General features: G+C 42.7%; 1 protein-coding gene across 9 annotated transcripts in view; it reads right to left on the bottom strand.

Annotated features, from left to right (window-relative positions):
- The window catches only part of ESRRG (estrogen related receptor gamma), a 911,602-nt gene that overhangs the window by 53,044 nt on the left and 835,221 nt on the right, over positions 1-23,337 (bottom strand). For all 9 annotated transcript variants that reach the window (XM_040430440.1, XM_040430436.1, XM_040430438.1 and 6 more), the window contains 2 exons: positions 12,529-12,639; positions 3,748-3,909 (listed from right to left, as the gene is read on the bottom strand). In XM_040430440.1, the coding sequence (XP_040286374.1) occupies positions 3,748-3,909; positions 12,529-12,639 (273 nt within the window). The remainder of the gene's footprint in view (positions 1-3,747; positions 3,910-12,528; positions 12,640-23,337) is intronic.

Here is a 23,337-nt window from a genome sequence, read left to right on the forward strand (position 1 = left end):
CTCCACTGCGATATTGCCTGACAGTTCGTTACGACTGTTAGCAACATAGCTGGCGTATCATGACCAATAAATTGGTTTCAGTTGGGGCTGGGAAAGGGACTTCCATCAATTTGATTAAAGAAATTACTGTAGCATCTAACGCATGAAGACAAACTAGTTTTGGGAGGCAGACAGAAGTTAAATTCAGCAGAAACTCATTGCTCAAACTGTTCAACGTACCAACACCTAAATTGTATTTATCGAGAGATTCCAATGTTTTAACGACCCCTACGGTGAGTGAGAATTAGGGTAATTGAATATTTACTTAAAAGGACAATGCCATGGATGTACTTCTTAGGCCGCTTGAGCATTACCGCCGATTGCCAATCTGCACCTGTACTTGCGTGGTTCAACGTGCAAGTACAGGTACAGACCAGCAATTTGTAGTAATGTGGTCACCATGGCCCGCTTAGGGACACCCTTATACTAAAAATGGTAAAAGGGGATGGCCTGTTTGTAAAACTCACTCAGGTCACCACTCTCTGTGATGCTCCTGGACTGATCCTCTTCTGCGCATGCGCTGAACAGTTCATGAACTGTTCCGTCCAGGAACAGCACAGACAGATGACATGGGTGAATAGAATCACTGCTGCCCTATTGAGTGCTTTGGATGCTGTGGGGGACGAGTGATGATTAGAGATGAGAAAATAGATTTTTACATTTATTTGACTTGACACAAATTTTATAAAGATTTGAACTGGATTAAAATCCAAACTTTTGGTGATTCGATTGGGGTGAATTAAGGAGAGGGGAGGGAGAGAGAAAACTAATTAAAAAAGGACAAGAGAACAAATATGAATACTAGAAGGCTTTAAGTTTATAGTGTCCTACACAAATTTTCAGACCAATCAGAGGACTTTCAATTTGGGTAGAATCAATTCAGACCCGAATCAAATCTGTCGACCGATTTGGCCAAATTGAACCATAAATGAATTTTGAGAGATCCACTTCTATCTAGTGATGATGTGTGCACAGCACACAGGTGCAGATCTTAGTGTCTTCTCATGCATGGTGGGGGTAAGTTATTGTGTGACGTACAGTTGTATGTGAAACAAGAAAAAGACCAGGACCTATTTGCAATGATTTTTACAAACTGGCCCTCCCCTTTATATAGAAACTAAAAATTTACAAGATTTCAAAAATGTTAGGGGTAAATCATGTTTGCGTTGTGTTCCTTTTTAGAGAATATCATACACCACGTTACTCTTTGCCACAAATTGCTGATTTTAGTTTACCACTATAGATGAGCGAATTGATTCTGAAATTCGGAAATTCTATCTGAACTGTTCCAAAAATTCTGTTTCTAAGGAATCCAAATTTTTGTGTGATTCGATCGGGAGAATCAATAGAAAAGTCATGAGAGAGGGAGATAGAGACAAAAATTTAATCGGATGTGTGATTCGGCCGAATCAAATTTTTAGAAATTCGCTCATCTCTAATAATATTCAAATTTTTAGCTGATCTGATTATGACGATAAAGCAGGCATGCTCAACCTGCGGCCCGCCAGCTGTTGCAAAACTACAACCCCCAGCATGCCCAAACAGCCTACAGCTATCATCCTACAGCAGGGCATTGTGGGAGTTGTAGTTTTACAACAGCTGGAGGGCCGCAGGTTGAGCATACCTGCGATAAAGTAACCCAATGGACGTAATTAACCCAATGGACGCTGAAAGATTTTCCTTTTGTCCTCAGTCAGGTCAGTTTACATTGGTATAATGCGAAAAAAGGTATGGTGGTAGGATATGCTATTCCAACAGTTTCCAGTGGGATACAACACAGTCTTTGTCGGAGGTATACATTTAAAGTTGTCCCCTGAGTATACATTAAACAGAGACTGAAATCGTGGACATATTTAAATGATGAGAAAAAGAACATAAAAGAATAATACTAAAACTTTTTAAGCACCTTAATAAAGCCCTTGTTCTCATTCTGATGCTGATCTTGGAATGATGTCCTGCCACATCTATATAATGCTATATCTGGTTTGCTTCTTCTGTTCCCAAAGTACTGAGTGTTGAGTATTTATGTGGTGACTGTGGAGTGATAGTGATGGGACTGTTGTAGAAAGCATGTTCCTGCCCACAAATCCCAATAAAGCTTTTATTTCTTCCACTCCCTTGTGATTGCCTTAGAGGAGTGAAGCCGTGGAGGTGACAGATTTGCGGTATGTAGGAAAACCTGAAGTTTTGGAGCCGTTTGCGAAATATTATTGTACAATAAAAGAGCAAAGTGGTTTAACAGAGAATTGGAGACAGCAGCTGCCGTTCAGAAGATTACAGCCACAATCACATACGTAGAGCCTCAGCGGGGTCGTTTGACTTCTTTAAAAGAAATGTTGCAGAATTTTTAGGGTTTATGTATGAGCCATTTAACTAAATAAAATGGAAATGCCTGTAAGCGGAATTTCTAGTGGAAAATGTATGCTCAAATACCCTATGAAGGAATTCTGAGTAAATAAAAAGGGTCCTCATCAGGCGCCAGAATAGAACATGACTAAAAAGAGTGTAATTTCCTTGGGAGGACCCAGCATGTCCATGTAGTGCAGAGAACCTATTGATTTCAATAAAAACTGTGTAATACTTTGTTTCCCCTATGGTGGGGTCGCAGAGAAATGAAATCATTGCTAAAATAGATTTAAGCTGATTGCCGTGATGTTAATAGTTGGACAACCCTATTAAGAAGGTCTAAAAAGGGGTTGTCCAAAGTCTAAATCTCTTTTGAAATGTCTTGAGCCAATTTAATTTAGCATTCGGTGTTCACAGCTGTGACTATATAAAAAGCTTGTTTTATATACAAGTAATACACACACGATTGATCTACTTTCGTTTAGCTACTTGAGAACCATATTAGAGAAGTCAAAAGTGGTGTACTAAGTTTGGTCGATCCATCCATATGATCAACATTGGCCTGCAATAAGCTGGCCCTACACATTCGAGTTGGTCGAACACACTTTTAGCCAACAGCTATGTGTCTCGATCCCTCTATATATAAGCACACTCAGCTTGGCCAAGAGTGCATGTGTACTCAATAGGGTAGGGAATAAGCTTCTGCCAGACATCTCTGGCAGTGGCTTTTCTTTCTTGAGAACAAAAGGATAGGGCATGTAGAACTCAAACTGCTTTGTCCTTCTTTACCTTGACATCCACTGTCAGGACTATGATATACAAATTTGATTTTTGCTTTTCACAACTGAATCAGCAGGTTTGTCCAACATTTATCTAATGTAATCAATGATCGACCAGATCAAATTGTACTTTAAAGGGGTTTCAGATAGCAGTTGTACAAAAAGAAGAATATTGTGGTGGTAGAGAACCCAAGAAGAAATAAAAAATTGTTCCACCACCCTATACACTCTTTCCATTGATCTTCAATGCCCACAAGGAAGTAGAATACCAATTAAACCTCATCTCACATAGGGTTGGTGGTGGAGCACCATGTCAAACCACCTCGTGAGTCTATAGCAGTAGGATGGTTTCTGGTAGGATAATAGTCAAAATTTTTTTTTACAATATGGGTATAAACACTTCAGGTTTTCTGATGCCATTTTGGAAGCTATAACCAAGGATTAATTAAAAAAAGATGAGTAGTATCTGTCCTTATAATTTCTCTCCATACCTGATTTTGGCTTCCAAAAATGCATCAGGAAACCTGAATGTGTCGCCATACCCTATATCTGTAACAGTACGTTTATGAAGACATCGTCATACCTGGAATATGTTTGGCCCATCCTATAATTACAACCAGCTCTCGGTCAGCCAGGTCACACAAGGTAGTGAGGGCCTTGATGTCACTATCGGGAATGGTTGGGTCAGGCATCGCATAGATCTTCTCTGGCTCAGCCACCAGCAAATGTGAGACAATCTTGTTATCTGTAAGAAATAGACCACAGCATGGACCGATCAATAGCAGGATCTCTGTGTTACCAAAAATACAGCAATCATCTGAGTATCATCGCTCTGAGAACCTCCCATACATCATAAAACCATAAGAGAGAAACGTGCTTCCTGAAAGGCAAGAGTTTAAAAATATCTCAGTGAAAGCCACAGTTTATTAGATGTTCCGAAGAATACCGCTCGCTGCCATACATCTTAGATGATATTTTTTTCAAGCATCTGAGTTATTAGGAAATCATCCAGTTTTATGTTCTCGGCAACACAATGCAAAAAATCTAACCCGCTGAGAAAAACCCTGGACAACCTCTATTAGATAAAAAGCTAATAGAGATGTGATCATTTACTGCGGGAATTATCGAGTTACTGGCATCATACATCTAGTACCTTTATAACATAAAATTATTCTCTTTGGAGGACTATCAAGTGATTAATTTCATAAACTTAAAATATAGCAGGGATCTATAGCTGCATTCACCCTGATCTTTTAGATCATGAATAGAATGCCAGAATTGCAGTAAAGACTGACATAATAGAAAGCGGTGAGAAAGGGAAGGAAAATCTGCATTAAAAATTTGAATATCATTAAGGGACGACTGTGCAAAGCTAGTTTAACCATCATGGGTCTTATAAAGGTCATTATTAGTCATGGTCATCTACTGTAATTTGACCAAGACTAGTCAAAGATGGCGAAGACGAGGTTTTGGCAAAAAAAAAAAAAGTTAGGACAAGGACCAAGGTGACTATATAAGGAAGTATATAGTGATGCCTCCAGGTTAACACCATGTTCTTCCTCCAGGTAAAGCAGCGAGGGACATTTATCAATATTTTAACGCCACCACTGTGGCATTAAAAAGTTGCAAATTAAGGCACACATCATATTTGCAACTTTTTCAGCTTCTTGTCACTATTCTAAATTAGCAGGAGAAGGTGGCTGGGCTTAGCAGGAGGGCACACTAGAAACTGGAGTAAGTTATAGCTCAAGTCTTAGCTAGTGTAATTTTGAGGTTCTGGCGCATGGTGGGCCAGAGATGCACCTAAATGAATTAGGCGCACCTCACTCCATCCCAGGGGGATCAAGACTGGCGTATGGGAACATCATTCTTGTTAAATCTCCCCCAGTGTATATAGAATTACATGTTGGCGCAATCTGATGTTTTTCGAAGGTAGACCAGCAGTCCAATGTCTACCGGCCACCTACGTTAGACACAGTATGTCCTTATGTTATTAATAATCCTACTAAAATTATCCCAAAGTCCTCCCTAGGATCCGATCTAATAATACGTGTCAGCACTTCTGGCATTTCAGTTTATATTTATCAACTCAGAACCTTACATTTTTGTAATTCCATCGTATTCAGAAGTGGAAAAAAAATAAGACTAAAAGATAATGATGCCAATCCTGCAGCAAATTGTAATAAATCTTCATTTTCCGGACAAAAGAAATGGTGTAATTAGGCAGCTCACCACGATGCAGAACATTTAGTATTAAGTTGAGCTTACATTTTGGTAATAAGAATGATAGATTCTCCAAGGGAATTAAACACTTTTATTTTTCATTTTTACATATTTTTTATGCAAGTACACTCATTTTGCATATTATTTTCTATTTATTTTATTTTTGTAAAAAAAAATCCTGACATTTCCTAAACATTTGCCAAATCTACAACACTAAACACTGTGCATTTCATTTTGTGGCAAATACTATAATGAAATAACATGAAACAATCCCTCAGGGCTCTTCAAGACGAGTAATAGGAAAGTCATCCTTGTTGACCCAGTAAACAAAGTAGAGTTTTTAAACAGACCACACATGGATTCTGTTTTTCTCATGTACCCATTGGGTTAGTTTTTGTGGAAAATCACATCTAAATTCTGCATGCTGCGATTTTCTCTGTATGGACCATTGGGAATTGGCCCATTGACTATAATAGGCCTGTGCTTGGTCTGGGTCCTGTCGGTTCTACTTTCAGTTAGCACCTGGATGTGCTCATCTAACTGTCTGCCAAGAAAAACAACAGGTTATCAAAACAATTTATCAAAACTGGTGTAATTAAAACTGGTTTAGTTGCCCATAGCAACCAGTCAGATTCCAGCTTTCATTTTTCAGAGCTCCATTGGGAAATAAAAGGTGGAATCTGATTGGTTGCAACTGAGCCAGGTTTCATTAACACAAGTTTTGATAAATCTCCCAAAACATATTTTTTTAATTGTGTTAAAATGTTTTTTTCATCTTACAACTACACACTACATTTTTTATTTATTATTTTTTACTTAATTATTTTTTTCTATTTCCAAAAATGTCTACGCCTTTACTCATGTCCTTGGTAGATCCTTGGTCAGGATTTCTAAGCAATCGACTCCAATATTTTAAAATATATTTAATGAAATATGCAATTAAACAACATTTAACTTTTTTTTAAATAAACATACTATGCTCAAACATTTTTAAATCAAATAAAAAAACAAGAACAAAAAAAAAAAGTTTGAAAAACAACTCTGCAGTGTGAGATCAGATGATGGCATTTTCTCGGACCACTGGTATTAGGGCCATTGTTTAGCCGTGAGCACAGTTTCTAGGTAAGACAGGCTTATTTAATGTTTCCCTAATTGGAATCAATAGTTTCCAGTTTTTCTGTTGCATCTCTCTCGTTCATGCGCAATCGCATGGAAAGAAAACATGGAAAAACCCTTAGAGGCTGACGATAAAGATGCAAAATTCAAAAGATAGATTTTTTTATGTTGGTATGTATTTTTTTTTCTACGTTTCTTTCAAAAAATTCTAAAAAATATATTTTTCTCAACATAAAATTGGCTAATTGGAACTGTTAGGCTAGTATTCATATTATTATTATTATTATTATTATTATTATTATTATTATTGAAATTATGGCTCAGGATTTTATATAGCTTATGCAATATTTTAAAAAATATTTTCCATAAAAAAATAATTAAAAATCCAAAACATTTTTCACTTAGGTCTGCTAGGCTTCAGTAGCATCAGGTTTAGCCTCAACAACTGGGGTGATTACAGATATTTCATTTTCCAAGATTTTATTTACTGATGACCTATCCTGACGATAGGTCAACAGTATCTGATCGGTGGGTCTGACACCCGGGACCCCCACCAATCAGCTGTTCAATGAGCCATCTGTGCTCCTGTGAGCGCCGTGGCCTTCTCTCTGCTTTTCCTAGGCCTAGTGGTGGCACATTCATCATTCACGTGGCCTAGGAGCCAGGGGCGGATTGGGAACTTAAAGTGGCCCTGGGAAAAATAAAAGTGGCCCCATGTTGTAGGGGGGCAACAAAAGTAGGCAGGTCAGCAATACCATAGCGCAATATACCATTCCAGCAAAACCATATACCGCAGAACAGCACAATACATTGCCTCGAAAGCTGTCCCTCTGCCCCAAAATATGTGGTGGCCATCAATAGCTTCCATTTTCTGTCCTTCTTCTCCAGTTGTCTCTGATTAAGATTTGGAGCAGGTGGCTTAGGAGGTGAGGTGAGGGCCACAGCAGTTGAATTCAGAGTGCATGTGTGGTGGCTGGTGGGGTACATAGGTACCTGATTCTCACAGCTTTATTATGTACCCAGCCAGTGGGAGAGAGGAGGGCTTGGGCGGCCCCCTAAGGCATTGGCCCACCAGGAAATTTCCCTGTAAGGTCTATGGACAATCCGCCCCTGCTAGGAGCAACTCAGCCCCATTCAAGTGAATGGACCTGGGCTGCAATACCAAGCACAGCCACTATACAAAGTATGGCGCTGTGCTTGGTGAGCTGTGAGAAGGCAGCTGCGCACACTGGAGGTCTGGTGCCTTCTCAGAACAGCTGATCCAGATCCCCACCGATCAGATAGGTCATCAGTATTTAAAGGGTTTCTACCACCACATTTTGACCTAATTAGCTGTCTGACACTAGCGATCTGCTAGTGTCTGCTGTACCTAACCATGCTATTGTAATTCCTTTCTCTGAAGTGGTTACCCTAAAAAACGTAGTTTTATTGGTATGCAAATGAGCCTCTAGGTGCTATGGGGGCGTCTTTTCAGCACCTAGAGGCTCCGTCCACTCACCATTTCTGCCGCCCTGCGCGCTCCAGCCCGCCCCTCTCCTCTAGATTGACAGCCTACTTGCGCCGTGTGATTCTGTATTCGGCGCAGGCGCAGTGACTGTCTCCCTGAGCCGGAATCTTCACTGCGCCTGCGCCGATTACGGCGCAGGGAGCAGTCCAACAGTCACTGCGCCTGCGCCGAATACAGAAGCACGCGGCGCAGGCGCGAGTGGGCTGTCAATCTAGAGGAGAGGGGCGGGCTGGAGTGCGCTGGGCGGCAGAAATGGTGAGTGGACGGAGCCTCTAGGTGCTGAAAAGACACCCCCATAGCACCTAGAGGCTCATTTGCGTACCAATAAAACTACATTTTTTAGGGTAACCGCTGCAGAGAAAGGAATTACAATAGCATGGTTAGGTACAGCAGACACTAGCAGATCGCTAGTGTCTGACAGCTAATTAGGTCAAAATGTGGTGGTAGAAACCCTTTAAGTCTCAGAAAACCTTTTTAAGGAAATTATTGTTCAGGATTTTTGTACGGGTTATGCAATATTTTTCAAATACATTTTCCATACCTCTAATAAAATTAAAAAAAACTTTTTCCACAAAAGCAATTTTTCTTTGAAAACAAAATAAAGTGGCTAATTAGGTCCGCCAGGCTACAACAGCCCCTGATTGGGGGGGTGGGGTGGGGGGCTTAGTAAAATTGGGTGATTAACACACTTTTCCATAACAATCTCAACTTCCAAAAATAAAGGAATCTGGCGGGCTCTCTTATAATCTTTACTTCGCGAGTCAACGCCGTCAACTATGACAAAACTCAATTTACAAAAATAAAGCGGGTAATCTCTGCATCACCACATCCACTGAAATTAAACCCCTAATGAAATTAAGCATTACGGTTTATTACATTTTATAGTATTATCGGAAAAGTTTTCATTACAATGCATCAAATCTGCTTAATGCAACCCTAAAATGTATTTACAGAATTGTGGAACGGCTTAGTGGAGCTGAGTCGCGGATGCCAGATTGGACAATTGAAGGTATAATCAGCATAATGTTTTTTGGAAAGGCAAAGGGAATCTATGCCATATGTTCACTTAAGCTTTAATTTTATGTAAAACTCGTTGTTTTTCCTTTGACAAAGCTAAAATGTCCTTTTGCGTACAGTTAAAAATCTGTTATGTTTTCCTAGCGCCGATTCTCGCGTGTACCGTACACTTAACGCTGAACTCGCTACTGACCCCTGTTGGACTGAATGGGAACGATCACCACATTAAATCTACTTGGCAGAAAGAACAATGGTTGGCTTGATGAGGGTGGTGTTAGATTGGCAAAAAACATGGATGATTGGTTCAGGAAACAGTGCCCCTATCGTCTACTGGCTGTAAGTGGTATTGCAACTCGTTTGATCTGCTATAATTCCTTAAAAAATGCAGAATTATAAGGCATGCAAATTAGCTCTCTTCCAGAAGGAATAACATTGTCTCTCTAGTGCCACCTATAGGAAGTTATGTGTAAGTCAATGTGATTGCTTTTCCCAGGGACCATTGACAAACTACATCAGTTGGATCTCTACAAGGAGAATCAGAACCCCCAAGAAATACACGGTACGCTGATTACTGAAAAGGGGATCGGTAAAGTAACAAATGTTTCAAATGAATGGATGAGCATGTAGTACGTGGCTGGGATGATTTTGTCACAATTAAAGGGGTTAGAGGGGTCCCCATTAAAGAGGTTGACCCATAACAAGGTATCCCCTCTTCACAAGATAGGGGACAAGTGTCTGATTGGAGGGGGTTCAACCACAGGAGCCCTTGTTGATCACGAGAATGGGAGCCATGTTCCCCAACTTTTAAGGAGTTATCCAGGAAATAATGTTGATGACCCACAGGACAGGTCATCAATATTACATCGGGAGGGGTCAGAGTCCCAGCACCCCCATTGATCATCTAATAAGGGGAGCTCTGATGAGCACAGCGGCCTTCAGGGCACTTACCAAGCACAGCACCATACATTGGTATTGCAGCTCAGACCCATTGACTTAAGTGGGGTTGAGCTGCAACTTGTCCAAGTGACCGATATACGGTGACATCACATGGCCAAGGAAGAGACTATGGCACTCATGGAGCACCTGGTATCTTTTAGGTGTCAGACCCCTGCCAATATGAGATTCATGAGCTGTCCTGGGGATAGGTCATCCATATCAATTCCTGGATAACCCCTTTAATGAAGTGGCAGACATCCATGCATAACTGCGGCTCCACTTAGCTCAGAGATAGCGAGGTATGAGCTATCTCCGACAGCCGCTGGTAGCTAGGGCCTCCATTCTTGTGATCGATGGGGGCTCCAGCGGTCAGACCCCCAATGAGCAAACAGACAACTCCTTTAAATCAGCTGAATGCAGGTTGTTCTGATGCTAGAATCACTACCGATCAGCTGAAAGGGGAAATGGCAGCGAGTGCTCTGTTTCCCTGCAGTGCCGCCACAGGTGAAATGAAGTATTACAGCCGCCGTTCATTCCCCACCCTAGATATTAATGGCCTTGCTAATGTATTTTCATTGGTAGGGCGATTAGTCAAACTCATTTAGTAAGTGAAAACGGCGAAACCCACTTTCTTGTAGAATCTCAGACGAGCTAATGATCATGGCGGCGGGCGTTTTATGCACTGCAGAATTCAGTGATCAGAGATGTAATATTTGCTCTGTATAAATCATAGACCACAGGCTTTCTTTATTAGGCTTTATTACTGCCCATATCCATTAGAGTGGATTTAAAAGAAAAAGGAAGCGGGTGGTGTAACACAATGAGGCAGGTCATGAGAGACATCATACAGATGTAGCAGAGCTAAACTAGTCACTTAGCTGCACCATGACAAAGCTATGAATGACATGGCCGGACTGATTTCCCATTATGATAATGTAGTAGATTTATCTTCAGTTCTGCAGAAAGCTACAGGGTGATTGTCCGAAAAGGCAAAGTCGGCTCTGCTACATCTGTACGTCAATAAAAAAATAAATAGGATCCGCAAAACATGCACCTAAAATGCAGTGTTGAACAATATGTCAAGACAGGAAAATTAACAAATAAAATTTTTCACAAATTATTTGAAGGGGTGGACGGGGTCAGGTATAAAAACTAGCGCAAAGGGAAAAAGGGGTACAGTAGTGTTTGGAAAGTAACTGCAAAATCTAACCATTGATATTGTTACTGGTCTTATTAGTATGTGGCTCTATACCATCCTCCCAAACATTTTGATATAGTTGTAGTAGAGCTGAGTTTGTCATTTGCACAATGTAGAAGGTTTGCTATTGGACTTTCTACATTTCAGTGCACGATAGAAACTAGTCGATCACAATGTATCTCTGTATAGGCTACATCTACATACATAGTGCATAGTGGTGCCCAGCATACAGTATCAGTACAGTACAATACCAGGGATACTTGCAGTACCTAGCTTAGCCTGCAGATGTCTCTGTTGCAATTAGTGTATGCAAAATACTTGTGGCTTATGCCCAAAACTTTCCATAAAAGTATTTAAAAAAGTGTGTGACCTTAAAATGTGGTGATATAGTTACAGGTTCTAAAAACAATATAGATCTGGTGAAAGTTAGGACAAGCCCCGGAAAGCAAGGATAGCACCCTATACAGTCTATGGGTCCTTATTATTGAGCTGAGAGGGCCATTCTGCCGGGATGACCCGGGCAAAGTCGATATCACTGTTTCCCTAGAGCAGGAATCTGCAACCTTCGGCACTCCGCTGCTGTGAAACTACAACTCCCAGCATGTATACTTAGGCTACTTTCACACTAGCGTTTTTCTTTTCCGGCATAGAGTTCCGTCACAGGGGCTCAATACCGGAAAAGAACTGATCAGTTATATCCCCATGCATCCTGAATGGAGAGCAATCCGTTCAGGATGCATCAGGATGTCTTCAGTTCAGTCTTTTTGACTGATCAGGCAAAAGATAAAACCGCAGCATGCTACGGTTTTATCTCCGGCGAAAAAAACTGAAGACTTGCCTGAATGCCGGATCCAGCTTTTTTCCCCATAGGAATGTATTAGTGCCGGATCCGGCATTCAAAATACCGGAATGCCGGATCCGTCCTTGCGCAGACCGGTAAAAATGTGAAAAAAGTCACAAGACGGATCCGTCTGTCCGCATGACAAGCGGAGAGACGGATCCGTTCTTGCAATGCATTTGTGAGACGGATCCGCATCCGGATCCGTCTCACAAATGCTTTCAGTCACGTCCAAATCGGCGGATCCGGCGGATCCCGCTGTTCTTGTAACACCAAGAGAAGTGAAAGGAGGATTCTGGGAGTTGTAGTTTCAGAACAGCTGGAGTGCCGGAGGTTGCTGATCCCTGCCCTATAGGTAATGAAGAGTTTCAGTGTGCTAAGGTCCAGAGGGAGAGATCCCCCCCCACCCCCGCCCCCCAATGATGCTCATAGGCCCTGAGCGTGCTAGCCAGGGCTGCTCCTCTTTGCCAGTTTTTATTAATAAGTCGCAGGGTATAATACTGCACGACGTTCATTTCCAGTGACTTACATGGCTTTTTGGCTGGCTGGACAAGCTGAGGGTTCAGGTACGGGCTGTTCTCGGCGTCTATTCTGCGCTTGTACTTCTGTCGGCCTCCACGAACTCTGTCAAGACGTACCCCTGGAAAATATAAAGAGAATATACATGAAAACTCACTGCCTACAAGGATACAACATACAGGACTACGGCGGAATCCGATTGGAACATTGAAGTTCTTTTTTATTTATTTATTTATTTTAGGGTACATTCACACACAGCAGATTTGTTACAAATATTTCTTTGACTGCCCTATTTATCTAGCAGAAATCCGTTTGAGTGATGCAACGATCACGTCGTTCCTAATCATAGCCGGCATTATTAATCAGATTTTTCTAAGGCTACTCACGGCAGAGTGATCCGGTGATCTGCAAGCTACCGGACAGCATTTGTAGACGGATCCGGATGTGGGTGCATCTCACAAATGCATTGCAAGAACGAATCCGTCTGTCCGTTTGTCATACGGACAAACGGATCCGTTTAAAAAAAAATTTCCACATTTTTAAAGGTCTGCGCATGCGCAGACCGGAAGGACGGATCCGGCATTCCGGTATTTTGAATACATTCCTGTGGAAAAAAATGCCAGATCCGGCATTCAGGCAAGTGTTCCTTTTTTTGGGCCGGAGATAAAACCGTAGCATGCTGCGGTATTATCTCCATCCTGATCAGTCAAAAAGACTGAACTGAAGACATCCTGATGCATCCTGAACGGATTACTCTCCATTCAGAATGCATGGGGATAAAACTGATCAGTTATTTTCCGGTATAGAGCCCCTAGGACGGAACTCTATGCCGGAAAAGAAAAACGCTAGAGTGAGAGTACCCTAAATCAGATTTCTTACTTTCTGCGTTATTGATCAGAATTTTCTCTTTCTGCTTTATTATTAATCAGATTTTTCTAGAAAACTACTGAAAATATAATTTCCAAGATATATATACAAGACAAATAAATCAGCTCATAGTCTTATAGCTTATAGTCATGTTTTATGACTACAGTACCTTTGCAAACCTATGTACCTTCATAGCCACGTACTACATGCATACTTTGTGTTGTGTAATTCTCCAATACTGTGTTACTGAAGTCTCTATAGACAGTAGAAAAGGAAGCACGTGGAAGGAAGGAAGGCTGGCCTTACATATCAGCTGCTGGCTGCCAGGCTGGTCTGTCCGATCCCTCATACACATGCATGCTCGGCTGAGTGTACATATGTTCTGAATGGGGAGAGAGGGGAAAGATGCTGCCAGACACCCTTTGGTGAAGGCTTATCTTCCCTGAGAACAACAGGATTGGGCAAGTTGAAATCCAGTAGCCTGATCTTTACCTCCCTTGACCTGTGCTATTGGGGGGAAGTCGGGAGTCCACCCCCCAAAACACTAAAAGATCGTCTGTTTCGGCCTACATTAATCTAAGGTATATGGCAGCCTAAGGCCCCTTTCACACGGGCGAGTTTTCCGTGCGGGTGGTTATAAGGGAAAATAATAGCATTCTGAATACAGAATGCATAGTAAAATAGCGCTGGAGGGGTTAAAAAATATAAAAAATAATTTAACACCTTAATCCCCTTGCTCGCGCAGCCCGGCTTCTTTTCTGTCTTCATCTTAGCTGTGTGCAGGAAAAGGACCTTTGATGACATCACTCCGGTCATCACATGATCCATCACGTGATCTTTTACCATGGTGATGGATCATGTGATGGACCATGTGATGACCGGAGTGACGTCACCACAGGTCCTTTTCCTGCAATCAGCAAAGAAGGAGACAGAAGGAGATGCCGACTGCGCGATCAAGTGGATTAAGGTGAGTTTAATTATGTTTTATTTTTTTTTAACCCCTACAGCGCTATTTTACTATGCATTCTGTATTCAGAATGTTATTATTTTCACTTATAACCATGTTATAATTGAAAATAATACAATCTACAGAACACCGATCCCAAGCCCGAACTTCTGTGAAGAAGTTCGGGTTTGGGTACCAAACATGCACGATTTTTCGCATGCGAGTGCAAAACGCATTACAGTGTTTTGCACTCGCGCGGAAAAATCACGCATGTTCCCGCAACGCACCCGGACCTTTTCCCGCAACGCCCGTGTGAAAGGGGCCTAAGGGTTTGTTCACAGACTCAGTTGGGAGAGGAAGGTGTTCAGTCTGTCCTTTACTTTTACATACCGCTCAGGGGTGCACCACTAATGAGGCCAGGTGAGGCGATCGCCTCAGGCAGGTAGAGGCAGCCGAAGGGCCATAGGCTGAAGGGAAGGGGTTAGGCTAAAAAATTGGCATTGGGAAGGGTGGGGCACCATTTCCGTTTTCGCCTCTGGATCGCGGACTGAACATAGTCCTAACCTGGCTACAGGATCAGCCTGTTGTAGTCTGTATCCATAAAGACACATAGTTCTGCCTAGGAGCTGTATACACAAAACGGCAGCCATTTATTTATTTTTTTGCTTTTAATAAAGACCACTTTTCAAATACAAGAGTGCGCTTATCCTTTAACGAGCCTGTATCTTCCCGTCACCCCTCTGACTTTAATGTACCGCGTCAATACATATGGATGCAGGATGGAGGACTGCGCCCCTATATGATCAGTGCGTTCCTGCCCTGTCTGCAGCCCCTTGTTCCTTATACAACACTGCAATGCAGATGCGAACAATAGTTTTGGAATAAAGCTGCACTTTGTTGCTCTGTTAAATGTGACACATTGATCATCCGCCGCAGCCAAGAGAAATCAATTACCGATCCGGGATTCCAAACTATATTTAAAAGAGACATGAAATGATGCTTCGCGAGGAGAGAGATCCAAAGGGGATATTTGTTGCAAATCACTAGATGAAAAAGTAGAACTATGAAAAGCTGCCCGGCATCTTAATAGCAATGAGGAGAAAATGAACTCTGCATAATTCAGGTGCCATCATCCCGCCTATTTGGTGCTCGAATTCATAGATGCCAAAAGATGGATAGCGCAGGAAAGCAGTGTGTTTAATCAAATAGTAATGGGACTGCAGCCGAAATTTAAATAATATAAATCTATTCTAATCAATCATTTTATTGGCTTCACACAAGAATTGGGTCCCTTGAATACAAAGTGCCCCCCCCCCCCCCCCCCCCCAAATGACAGATATAACCTGATCAAAAAGGCCAGACCTTTCCTTTATATCCTGACTTTCCGACGAGCGTATCATCGTCAGGCCGGGGTGGGTAATACCGTTATACAATTATTATATTATTAATATATAAGGAGGGGGGGATTACTTATTAATACAAGAATTCATCTTCCTCATTTGTAACTGTAATATCTCCGCTCGCTCGGCAAGGGAAGAGGATTTGCCGGGTGACGTTTATTCGGGATGATTTTAGCGCAGGGTAAAACAAGGTGACTGTGTAAGGATGTCAGTGCGAGTTTAGTGTAAAAATCTGGTATCAAGGGGGGGGGAGAGTTCTTTCATGCCCGGGTCTAAAGTTTTAAATGTAAAATGTTAAACACCATTTTTTTTTCTCAATAGATCAAAAGTCCAGTGCTGATGAATTTCTTAATATTAATACATCTTTTTAGCAGGCGAAACTCCATTTATTATGATAACAGAGCTCCCATTCTCCTGCAAAAGAGGTAATTTCATAAAATTCAGCAGTCACCACTAGGGGGAGCTTAGGAGCTTACTGCATACAGTTCATGCATTGAACTCAATAGTAACACAGTATGCAGTAAGCTCTTCCTAGTGGTGGCTGCTGTGCTTTTTTTTTTAAATGCAATTCTAGTTCTATACTATAGATTTGGCAGACAAAAAAAAAACATGCCAGTTCACATTCCCATTAATTTATTATACCTAGAAAGCTGGGTGATGACCATGACAATTACTATTAATATATCCTTTTTAGCAGTTGAAACTCCATTTTTATGATAACAGAGCTCCCATTCTCCTGCAAAAGACTTTGAAGTAAATTGATACAATTCTAACTGTGGGCAATCACCACTAGAGGGAGCTTTGGGAGCTTACTGCATACAGCTCATGCATTGAACTCAATTGTAACAGTATGCAGTAAGCTCCCTCTAGTGGTGGCTGCAGAGACTTTTAAAATGCAATTATACTGTAGATTTGGCTGGAAAAAAAAAAAATTCTGTTCACATTCTCAGTAATTTCTTTTACCTAGAAAGCCAGGTAATGATCATTACAATTGCTATTAATACATCCTTTTAAGCAGTTGAAACTCATTTTTTGGGGGATACAGAGCTTTCATTCTTCTGCAAAGACTTTGAGGTAATTTGATAAAATCCTAATTTCTGGCAGTCACCACTAGGGGGAGCCTGGGAGCTTACTGCATACAGTTCATGCATTGAATTCAATAGTAACACAGTATGCAGTAAGCTCCCTCTAGTGGTGGCTACAGGGATATTTTAAATGAAATATTTTAGATTTGGTGGCAAATGGTTGTAGATTCAGAGTCACTGGCATCCTGAATATCAATGGAGAATGTTCACGGATCTCATCACATTATCGCTGGTGAGGATGTTTGACTTCAGGTCTCAACTAGTGGGGCCTCACCACCAGACCTTTAATAATCTCTTCTAAAGTTGGTCATACACATTAGAATAATATCAGCCAAAACCACAGATTTCGTCAGGACCGGCCAACCATCTAAGGTAGAGAATTGTGGTGGCAAATTTGGGGGAAAGAAGGATCGGGCAGTTGGATTTCGACATGCCCAATCCTTATATTCTCAAGGGAGATAAGTCACCACAAGAAGTATCTGGTGGCTGATTTTATCTCTTGCATTGGAAACACTTGCATGCTCGGCCATACTGAGGGAACATGTGTATGAGAAGGTCGGGCTCTGAGGCCTGAAGGGGGACCACATGATGGAACAGCAGTACGGCATGGAGGTTGGAGGTTCCCCTTTAATATCATTGTAGACCTCAGAGGTGCAGTCTTTTGGGGTTCCATCTTGGACATAGGGAGACTTCTGCAAATTGTTCCTGAGATGAAGAGCTCTGAAGCTTCCAGTAACCGGATCATCAGTGCCATGTCTCTGCCAGCGATCTCTACTACGTAGCCTCCTTCAAATAGATGACACCATGGCTGTGATGTGCCCCGGCTGCTAAATTAAGACGTCGGTTAATTTAAGGTTACGTGTAATTGCACGTTGAATTTCTATTTTTAATCCCGCCATGCGAAATCATCTTGTGGAACCAAAGTGGCATCTTTTTATAGTCGCCAGTTGACATCACATAAAGCGACTTGTCTGGCAGCCATTGGAATCAATTTACAGCGGATCAGGGGCAAAAGTGCCGCACTCAGGAGATACTAGGACCTGGAGCGTATGTACGGCGGAGGGGCAGACAGTCCATTAGACGCTCCACCCCATCCTCTGGTCTTCATAATGAGACCAAGCAGCTCCTGTTATGGCCACAGAACAATTACGATGAAGAAGGTCAAGTGGGGGAGGGGATTTATCACCACTATATTAGGCTCCATTCACACGTCCGTGGTGTGTTGCGGACCCGCAAATTGCGAATCCGCAACACACACCCCCGGCACCCCTATAGAAATGCACCACCCCTATAGAAATGCCTATTCTTGTCCGAGCTGCGGACAAGAATAGGACATGGTCTATCTTTTGCGGAGCTGCGGACCTGAAGATCGGGCCGCGCTCCGCAAATGCGGATGCTGACAGCACACTGTGTGCTGTCCGCATCCATTCCGTCCCCATAGAAAATGAATGGGTCCGCACCCGTTCCGCAAAATTGCATAACGGATGCGGACCCATTTGCGGACGTGTGAATGGAGCCTTAGGCCTCCTGCACACGACCGTATGGCTTTTTCAGTGTTTTGCGGTCCATTTCTCACGGATCCGTCATTCCGTTTTTTGCTTCCGTTGTGTTTCCGTTTCCTTTCCGTTTTTCCGTTCCGTTTTTCCGTATGCCATATACAGTATACAGTAATTACATAGAAAAATTTGGGCTGGGCATAACATTTTCAATAGATGGTTCAGCAAAAACGGAACGGATACGGAAGACATACGGATGCATTTCCGTATGTGTTCCGTTTATTTTGCGGACCCATTGACTTGAATGGAGCCAAGCACCGTGATTTGCGGACAAGAATAGGACATGTTCTATCTTTTCACGGTACGGAAATACGGAAATACGGAAACAGAATGCACACGGAGACACTTCAGTATTTTTAGCCGAACCATTGAAATGAATGGTTCAGTATATGTACCGCATACTGAACTCAAAAAACGGTCAGTATACTGAACGCAAAATACTGTCGTGTGCATGAGCCCTTATAGTTATAATATAGACTTAAAGGAGTTTTCCATTTTCATGTAAATAAATCTTAAGGAGGAGCCAGTCCGCCGTGTCTGTTTTAGCAAATACCTGAATTTCCCATGAAACGGCGTCTTTTCATAGAACTCTTTTGTGTTATGCAATACCTCTGATATTCCTCCTGGAAATGTCTAAATAAATTCGCAACCGCTTCCCACACGCTATGATATTGTCCAATCAATGCTGACATCGTCAGACTGAGCAGAGAAGAGGGAAATGGTAACACCCAGATGACAACGTAGTCATCCATTTCCTGGAGGATTAATAAAGGATCGGCCCAATGCCAAGTCTAGATGCACCAAAATTGTGAGTTTATGGGGAATACAAGTATTTCCTAAGGGGTACTTTCACACTAGCGTTCTTGTTTTCCAGTACTGAGTTCCGTCACAGAAGTTCAGGATGCATCAGTTCAGTCCCTCTTACGTTTTTTGGACGGAGAGAGTACCGCAGCATGCTTCAATTTTCTCTCCGGCCAAAAATTCTGATCACTTGCCGGAATGCCGGCATTAATTTACATTGAAGTGTATTAGTGCCGCATCCGGCATTAAGTGTTTCGGCAAAACGGATCCGGCTTTCCGGTCTGCGCATGCACAGACCTTTAAGAATTCAAAAAAAATTAATACCGTATCAGTTTTTCCGGATGACACCGGAGAGACGGATCCGGTATTTCAATGCATTTGTCAGACGGAATTGCATCCGGATCCGTCTGACAAATGCCAACAATTTGCGTCCGGCGACGGAACTGCCTGCCAGAATCCCCTGCCGCAAGTGTGAAAGTGCTAAAAAGCCACATGTAAAGGGGATGCCAGGCCCTCTGTGACATTGGATAAGATTCTAATATATTTTGTGCTTCAATTGTTTGGCATAGTCAAGATCTCTACTTGTTGTCAGTGAGTGGAGACATGATTAAATCTAGAGGCTGAAAAACCTTCCTGATCTAATAGTTCTCACAGCTGAGAGGTTGCTACAATTGCATCCTTGGCGATTCGGACTGGACTTCAGGCTGATGCATTTCAGCTATTGTGATACAATGTAACAAACTATAGTAAATATGTTTCACTGGCAGAGGATTATCTGAACTGTATGCAAACTACTGAGGTCTGCTGACGCCGGCCCCTCCCTCTCATTTGCATAACGTGTCGGCAGCACACCAGGAGCAAGAGTAGGCAAAGAAATCTTAGAATAAGGCCTCATGCACACGACCGTTGTTTGGGTCCGCATCCGAGCCGCCATTCACTTCAATGGGCCCGCAAAATATGTGGACAGCACTCCGCTTCCGTTTTTTGTGGATCCGTGGTTTGCGGACCGCAAAAAACACTAGCGGCAGAGGATTCCGGCAGGCAGTTCCATCGCCGAAACTGCCTGCCGGATCCGGCAAACCGTATGCCAACTGATGGCATTTGTCAGACAGATCAGGATCCTGGTCCGTATGACAAATGCATTGAAATGCCGGAACCGTCTCTCCGGTGTCATCCGGAAAAACGGATCCGACATTTATTTATTTTTCAAATTTTTTTGCGGTCTGAGCATGCGCAGACTGCAATGCCGGATCCGTTTTGCCGGGACACCCGGGGCTGGATCCGGCATTAATGCATTGCAAGTGTTCCGGAATTTTGGGCGGAGATAAAACCGCAGAATGCTGCGGTTTAATCTCAGTCCTGATCAGTCAAAAAGACTGAACTGAAGACATCCTGATGCATCCTGAACGGATTTCTCTCCAGTCAGAATGCATTAGGATAAAACGGATCATTTTTTTTCCGGTATAAAGCCCCTAGGACGGAACTCAGCGCCGGAAAAGAATAACGCTAGTGTGAAAGTGCCCTAAAAACTTGCAAGAATATTTTCCATCCTGTAGTGACCTGGCGATGCTTACTCTCCGTTTCTTTCTATTCTGGTCCTGCACCGGCCCTGTATTGTCAGCTCCCAGAATGCATCTCTCTCTGCCTCACATTTACAGTAGCACTGATGACTTGAGGTTTCTTGAGGACATGCTATGGGGCCTAGGCCCTAAGCCAAATGTTATTTTTAAGACGTCACCATGTTGAATGGTTGACTACTATCTTGTGTATCGCGTGTTTACTCACGGTATATCCTCGCTAATCGAGAACTCCCTGACCTGTAATTAGGACCTGAAATCAAATCTTGTAGAGTTTTTATTGCGCTGCTATACCATTTGCAAGAGCTCTGCTTGCTGTCAGTGAATGGAAACTACTGCAACCGTATAGACTCTAAATACCCCATCAGAAATCTCCCTCCTGGCCTGATAGTTTGTTACAGTGTATCAGTGCACACGAGGCTATGTTTTCCAGTGCGATTTTCCAGACCGCACCAGAAATGGACGCGTCCATTTTTGGCGTGGTTATTGCCCCAGACACCTTGGAAAGTCACAGCGGGAGCGATGGATCTAAATGGAGGGGAGGCGGCACCATTCAAAATGAAAACCCACAGCAGAAACCACGTGGTCAAAATGCATCCTGTGAACACACCCTTAGTGTCCACCATGTTTTTCCCCAAACTATAAGCCTTTATTTATTTACCTGCCCTTGGATTCTGCACAGCTCAACTCTCTGCATAAGATCCAATTGTGCCGACCAGATAAACATTATATCCACATTTAAAGGGGTTGTCCCACGAAAAATATTCTACAGCTTTCAATCCAGCCCCTGGATCTGAATACTTTTGCAATAGCATGAAATTAAACATTTATCATAGCTACTAGGATATTCAATGAATCTATCTGAACAGCGCCACCTGCTGTTTGACCTTTTTCTAACTTCTCTGTCCTGCTCACTGAGATGGAAGCACATGCTCAGTTCCATCATTCAACTGACTGCAGAAAGGACATGCCCCCTGAGCTTCCAGCTTAAAATGCATCTAGCAGAACAATTGGAGCAATGAATGGGGAGATCTCCGGATCCATGTGAGGTACATGGCCGGTTCTAGCTTTGTTAGAAAGGGATTTGCATGTACTATATGATGTCTGATTCTAATTTTTCACATTATTCATGGGAGAACCCCATTAAAGGGGTTATCCGGGTTCAGAGCTGAACCCGGACATCCCTCCATTTTCACCCAGGCAGCCCCCCTGACTTCATGCAGTTCATGCTCCGATGCTCTCCTTTGCCCTGAGCTAAATCGCGCAGGGAAAAGGTATTTTCAGGAGTTGACAAACCGGGCTCTCCATGGGGCTGCCGGGAAGCCCGGTGACGTCACTGGCACTGATGGGCGGGCTTTAGCGCTGCCCTAGCCAGTAAAACGGCTAGGGCAGTGCTAAAGAACGCCCATCAGAGCTGGTGAGGTCACAGAACACACTGCCGGGCAGAAGCTTCCGCCCGGCAGTGTGTTGTTGTAAACAAAAGAGCCCGTGCCCTGCGCAATCTAGAGCAGGGCAAAGGAGAGCATCGGAGTATGAGATGCTCCATTGCTAGCATCAGGGGTGCTGCCTGGGTGAAAATATGGGTATGTCCGGGCTCAGCTCTGAACCTGGACAACCCCTTTAAGTTAAATGCACAAACAATCGCCAGGAGATGAAGCAGAAGCCCCTGTGCCATATTACAGCATAGTTACCAATATGGCACCTGAAATCATCATCCTACACATATACCATTCCCATGAATGTCTCTCCTATATATATATATATATATATTCCCATCCACAAGAGACCTTAAATACAGCCATACACAGTAATATAGCATCTTGATAGAAGGCAATATTAATAACGAGGATGCTATAATGAACAAAGCAGAGAGGGGTCTACGCCAGATATGTACATCACAGGCACAGAATCTGCCATTTTCTACAAGTGACATCTTATAATTCAATGTCTTCTCTCAATGATTCTGACAAAGGCAGAATAAGAATAAATGAGTCTAGCAAGACAGCCCAGAGCGTTACAATATCCAATAGCTCATTATTTTTAAAAAGCTATCTATAAAGTGATGCTGACAAGGAGTGAGCATTTTATTACTCCTCGAGATGCAGATGGTAGGGAAAACATGAGACATGGCTTTTGGGAATTCTCTCGGTGCAGAAGAGATTCGGTGTATGATACTGACTTATTGACAGTCTTTACAGCAGCCAAGCTCCTCTGTTGCTGGGGGCCTGAGATATCATTCTGACCACCCGTGGGCTTAAAAGATGAGAATAAAGATGGCCATACACATAAATCAAATGCCGGCCGAACCTATCAATTACAGCAGGATCAGCTGATCACCTAATGTTTATGGAGACCTCCCGACTCTTCTCCAACAGAACCCATGAACTTGTAGGTTGAGCATAAAGATGGCCATACACATAAGACAAATGCCGGCCGAACCTATCAATTACAGCAGGACCAGTCAACCACCTAATGTTCATGGGGACCTCCCAACTCTTCCCCAACAGAACCCAAGGGCTTGCAAGTTGAGCATAAAGATGGCCATACACATAAGACAAATGCCGGCCTAACCTATCAATTACAGCAG

Source organism: Bufo bufo, chromosome 4, assembly GCF_905171765.1.
Source record: "Bufo bufo chromosome 4, aBufBuf1.1, whole genome shotgun sequence".
Classification (NCBI taxonomy): domain Eukaryota; kingdom Metazoa; phylum Chordata; class Amphibia; order Anura; family Bufonidae; genus Bufo; species Bufo bufo.